Source organism: Heptranchias perlo, chromosome 12 (genome assembly GCF_035084215.1).
Source record: "Heptranchias perlo isolate sHepPer1 chromosome 12, sHepPer1.hap1, whole genome shotgun sequence".
NCBI lineage: Eukaryota > Metazoa > Chordata > Chondrichthyes > Hexanchiformes > Hexanchidae > Heptranchias > Heptranchias perlo.
Genome location: NC_090336.1, coordinates 73,252,605 through 73,258,604, shown reverse-complemented (window position 1 = coordinate 73,258,604; position 6,000 = coordinate 73,252,605). Strand labels below are relative to the sequence as shown.

At 47.2% G+C, this 6,000-nt stretch overlaps 1 protein-coding gene across 1 annotated transcript in view; it reads left to right on the top strand.

Annotated features, from left to right (window-relative positions):
* ctr9 (CTR9 homolog, Paf1/RNA polymerase II complex component) overlaps nt 1-6,000 on the top strand; it is a 72,770-nt gene that overhangs the window by 9,338 nt on the left and 57,432 nt on the right. The window contains 2 exon segments of the mRNA XM_067993602.1: nt 1,518-1,616; nt 5,693-5,932. Of these exon segments, the coding sequence (XP_067849703.1) occupies nt 1,518-1,616; nt 5,693-5,932 (339 nt within the window).

The following is a 6,000-nucleotide window of genomic DNA, read 5'->3' as shown; positions in this document are numbered from 1 at the left end:
TCCCTCCCCCGTCTCCATCCACCCCCCCCCCCCGTCTCCGTCCACCCCCCCTTATCTCTGTCCACCCCCCTCCCCCTATCTCTGTCCACCCCCCTCCCCCCAATCCTACAACCCTCCGAGATCTCTGCGCTCCTCCAGTTCCAGCCTCTTGCGCATCCCCCCGCCCCTCCCCCCCCCCGATTTCCATCACTCCACCATTGGCGGCCGTGCCCTCGGCTGCCCATGCCCTAATCTCTGGAATCCCCCCCCATCGATCCTCTCCGCCTCTCTCTCCCCTCCTCTAAGACGTTGCTTAAAATCAAGCTTTTGGTCTTAATATCTCACGTGGCTCGGTGTCAAACTTTGTTTGGTAATCGCTCCTGTGAAGCGCCTCGGGACGTTTTACTACGTTAGAGGCGCTATATAAATGCAAGTTATCGTTGTTTCTCTCGGACCACACTTTTGCTTGTGTGTCCTAATCTCTGATCTGCCCCGTTTCCTTCTGTCTGTGGTGCCCTGTGTTTCTCTTCAACGAAGGTGCTCCATAAATGCAAGTTGTTGCTGAGGACACATCTGTAGCAGCCTGTGTGTGTTTTTTCCCTTTACAGATAAGGACAGCAGTGTAAATTTCCAGCGCGTTCTGTATTTAGTTCAGATTCCCCGCCAATCGGCCCCTCGAGCCTGCTCCGCCATTCAATAAGATCATGGCTGATCTGATCCTAACCTCAAATCTAAATTCATGTCCAATTTCCTGCCCGCTCCCCGTAACCCCTAATTCCCTTTACTTCTAGGAAACTGTCTATTTCTGTTTTAAATTTATTTAATGATGTAGCTTCCACAGCTTCCTGGGGCAGCAAATTCCACAGACCTACTACCCTCTGAGTGAAGAAGTTTCTCCTCATCTCAGTTTTGAAAGAGCAGCCCCTTATTCTGAGATTATGCCCCCTAGTTCTAGTTTCACCCATCCTTGGGAACATCCTTACCGCATCCACCCGATCAAGCCCCTTCACAATCTTATATGTTTCAACAAGATCGCCTCTCATTCTTCTGAACTCCAATGAGTAGAGTCCCAATCTACTCAACCTCTCCTCATATGTCCGCCCCCTCATCCCCGGGATTAACCGAGTGAACCTTCTTTGTACTGCCTCGAGAGCAAGTATGTCTTTTCTCAAGTATGGAGACCAAAACTGTATGCAGTATTCCAGGTGCGATCTCACCAATACCTTATATAACTGCAGCAATACCTCCCTGTTTTTATATTCTATCCCCCGAGCGATAAAAGCCAACATTCCTTGTTGGCCTTCTTGATCACCTGCTGCACCTGCATACTAACTTTTTGATTTCCTTGCACTGGGACCCCCAGATCCCTTTGTACTGCAGTACTGTCCAGTTTCTCGCAAAGAGAAGTCTTCTTTCTGAAAATGCTTTGCTTCACTTGAGCGATATGCATGTGTTGGCGTTGCGAGCCAGTGCTTTGCGGGGGTGCGCTGGATAAATAAAACCCTCACAGCTAACTCACGCTTCACCTTGTTGTCTAGGTCATCGAACTCGATTTCGATCAGCTGCCGGAGGGCGATGAAGTTATCAGTATCCTCAAGCAGGAACACACCCAGCTTCACATATGGATGGCCTTGGCGGTTTGTATTTTCGCTATTTCTTACAGAGTCGCAAAAACAACCCGCTGTAAACGCACGACGACAATCTGACCCTCGATTGGAGAGGGTAAAGAGGAGGGCCTTAAAAAGTTGGCAGCGCTCAAAGTCGAAAAGTCACTCGGTCCGGATGGGATGCATCCTCGGTTACTGAGGGAAGCGAGGGTGGAGATAGCGGAGGCTCTGGCCACAATCTTCCAATCCTCCTTGGGTATGGGAATGGTGCTGGAGGATTGCAAATGTTACACCCCTGTTCAAAAAAGGGGAGAGGGATAAACCTGATAATTGGAGGCCAGTCAGCTTAATGTCGGTGATGGGGAAACTTCTAGAGACTATAATTGGGGACAAAATCAATTGTGGGTTAATAAATTACAATGACATGGATTTGTTAAAGGCAAATTACGTCTGACTAACTTGATTGAGTTCTTCGATTCAGTAACAGAGTTGATGAGGGTAGATGTGGACTGAGTGAGTGGGCAGAGACGTGGCAGATGCAGTATAATGTGGATAAACGTGAAAAACAGAAAGGCAGAGTATTATTTAAATGGTGATAGATTGGGAAATGTTGATGTGCAATGGGACCTGGGTGTCCTTGCACACCAGTCACTGAAAGCAAACATAAGAACATAAGAACATAAGAAATTGGAGCAGGAGTAGGCCAATCGGCCCCTCGAGCCTGCTCCGCCATTCAATAAGATCATGGCTGATCTGATCCCAACCACAAATCTAAAGAACACAAGAAGTCGGAGCAGGACCCGGCCACACAGCCCCTGGGCCCTCTCCGCCACCCACAGGGCATTGACCGATCCGAACTCAGCTTCATGTCCAATTTACTGCCCGCTCCCCATAACCCTAATTCCCTTTACTTCTAGGAAACTGTCGATTTCTGTTTTAAATTTATTTAATGATGTAGCTTCCACAGCTTCCTGGGGCAGCAAATTCCACAGACCTACCACCCTCTGAGTGAAGAAGTTTCTCCTCATCTCAGTTTTGAAAGAGCAGCCCCTTATTCTAAGATTATGCCCCCTAGTTCTAGTTTCACCCATCTTTGGGAACACCTTGCAGGTGCAGCAAGCAGTTCGGACGGCAAATGGTATGTTCGCCTTCATTGCAAGAGGATTTGAGTACAGGAGCAGGGATGCCTTACTGCAGTTATACAGGGCCTTGGTGAGACCACACCTGGAGTACTGTGTGCAGTTTTGGTCTCCTTACCTAAGAAAGGATATACTTGTCATGGAGGGAGTGCAGCGAAGTTTCACCAGACTGATCCCTGGGATGGCAGGACTGTCGTACGAGGAGAGATTGGGTCGTCTCGGCCTGTATTCACTCGAGTTCAGAAGAATGAGAGGGGATCTTCTTGAGACATATAAAATTCTGACAGGGCGAGACAGACTGGATGCAGGGAGGATGTTTCCCCTGGCTGGGGGGGGGAGTCCAGAACAAGGGGTCACAGCCTCAGGATACGAGGTAGGACATTTAGGACTGAGATGAGGAGAAGGAAAAGAAAGACCTGTGGGTTTACATAAATCTTTGAAGGTGGCAGGACAAGTTGAGAAGGCCGTTAAAAAAGCATATGGGATCCTTGGCGTTATAAATAAATGTAAGGAATCTTACAACACCAGGTTATAGTCCAATCTCCGAAAGCTTGTGATTTTAAAATAAAATTGTTGGACTATAACCTGGTGTGGTAAGATTCCTTACATTTGTCCATCACCGGCATCTCCACATCATTTATAAATAAAGGCATAGAGTACAAAAGCAAGGAAGTTTTGCTAAACCTTTATAAAACACTGGTTAGACCTCAGCTACAGTATTGTGTCCAATTCTGGGCACCACACTTCAGGAACAGGAGGAGGCCATTCAGCCCCTCGAGCCTGTTCCTCCGTTCAGTAAGATCATGGCTGATTTGTATCCTGACTCCATCCACCTGCCTTGGTTCCATATCCCTTAATACCCTCGGCTAACAAAAATCTATCGATCTCAGATTTAAAATTATTAATTGAGTAGCACCTATTGCTTTTAGTGGGAGTGAGTTCCACACGTCTACCACCCTTTGTGTGAAGAAGTGTTTCCTTACTTCGCTCCTGAATGGCCTGGCTCTGAGTTTAAGGTTATGTCCCCTTGTCCTGGACTCCCCCCACCAGCGGGAAAAGTTTCTCGCTATCTACCCTATCAATTATTTTCAAAATCTTAAAAACCTCAATCAAATCACCCCTTAACCTTCTATATTCCAGGGAATACAAGCCTAGTTTATGTAATCTCTCCTCATAATCTAACCCTTGGAGCCTTGGTAACATTCTGGAGAATCTGGGCTGCACTCCCTCCAAGGCCAATATATCCTTTCTAAGGTGCGGTGTCCAGAACTGTATACAGTGCTCCAGATGTGGTCTATCCAGGGCTTTGTACAGCTGTAGCAAAACTTTCCTTTATATTCTAGTCCTCCAGATATAAAGGCCAGCATTCCATTAGCCTTGTTGATTATTTTTTGTACCCGACTACTACATTTTAGCGATCTGTGTACATGGGCCCCTAAATCTCTTTGGACCTCCACTGTTCCTAACTTTTCACCATTTAAAAAATACTCCGATCTATCCTTTTTTTGGTCCAAAATGGATGAGCTCTGCGTTGAACTCCATCTGCCACAGTTTTTGCCCACTCACTTAATCTATAAATGTCTCTTTTTTTTAATTTTATGCTCCTGTCTACACTACTTAGTGTGCCACCAATCTTTGTGTCATCGGCAAACTTGGATATATGGCTCTTTTAGGAAGAGTGTCGAGGCCTTGGAGAGGGTGCAGAGGAGATGGTTCCAGGGATGAGGAGTTTCAGTTACGTGGAGAGACTGGAGAAGCTGGGATTGTTCTCCTTAACACAGAGAAGGTTAAGGGGAGATTTAATCGAGGTGTTCAAAATTATGAGGGGTTTTGATAGAGTGAATAAGGAGAAACTGTTTCCAGTGGCAGGAGGGTCAGTAACCAGAGGACACAGATTTAAAATAATTGGCAAAAGAAGCAGAGGGGAGAGATGAGGAGAATTTATTTTACGCAGCGAGTTGTTATGATCTGGAATGCACTGCCTGAAAGGGCGGTGGAAGCAGATTCAATAATAACTTTCAAAAAGGAATTGGATAAAGACTCGAAAAGGAAAAATTTGCAGGGCTGCGGGGGAAGAGCAGGGGGGAGTGGGACTAATTGGACGGCTCTTTCAAAGAGCCGGCACAGGCACGATGGGCCGAATGGCCTCCTCCTGTGCTGTACGATTCTAAAAGTCATGGGTTAGTGAGTGATATCCGTTGGGCTGTGAGGTGTTTATTACCTGCTGTCCTGTGCTATGAATACAAATGTCAGTTTAACGTCACTTGTGGGGAAGTTGCTGGAATCTACGATCAGGGACAGAGTGACGATGTGGAGATGCCCGGTGATGGTCTGGGGTGGACAGACGTAAGGAGTCGCACAACACCGGGTTATAGTCCAACAGCTTTATTTGAAATCACAAGTTTTCGGAGGCTTCCTCCTCCGTCAGGTGAGTGAAGGGTTCCACGAAGGCACAGTTCTCTGACTATATACGCTGTGCCTTTACGGATCCCTTCACTCACCTGACGAAGGAGCAAAGCTCCGAAAGCTTGTGATTCCAAATAAAGCTGTTGGACTATAACCCGGTGTTGTGCGACTCCTTACAGGGACAAATATGAGCAGATCAAGGAGAGTGGACGTGGATTTGTGAAGAACAGGTCATGTCTGGGTAAACCGGTTGAATTTTTTTTGAGGAGATTACCAACACGATGGACAGGGAGTGTCTACGGATGGTGTCTACATGGACTTCCAGAAGGCATTTGATAAGGTTCCTCACAAGAGATTATTGGCAAAAAATGAAAGCGCACAAGGAATTGGAGGTAACCTTCTGCCATTGGGTTTGGTAATTGTTGGGAGGTAGGCCTGCTCCTGCCCCTACGTTCCGGGTGTGCGACTCACAGCACGATTCCTGGACACGCAAAGCTCAAGGCTGCTGGGATTTTTTTCTCTTGTTCTCGCACGCAAATTAAGAACGTTTATATATTAAAGCTCGAGTACTTCAAGCAAGGAAAGACGGAAGATTTCGTGAAGCTGCTGGAAGCCGCGCGCATCGATGGCAACCTGGATTACCGAGATCACGAGAAGGACCAGATGGCCTGCCTGGACACACTCGCCGCTTACTATGTGCAGCAGGCCCGGAAAGAAAAGAACAAAGATGCAAAGAAAGAGCTCATCACGCAGGCCACCCTGCTCTACACCATGGCCGACAAAATCATCATGTACGACCAGGTAAGGTCATCGCAGGCGCGAGTTTTTTTTTACGGTGTGATATGGTGCGGTGCGGTGTGATATGGTGC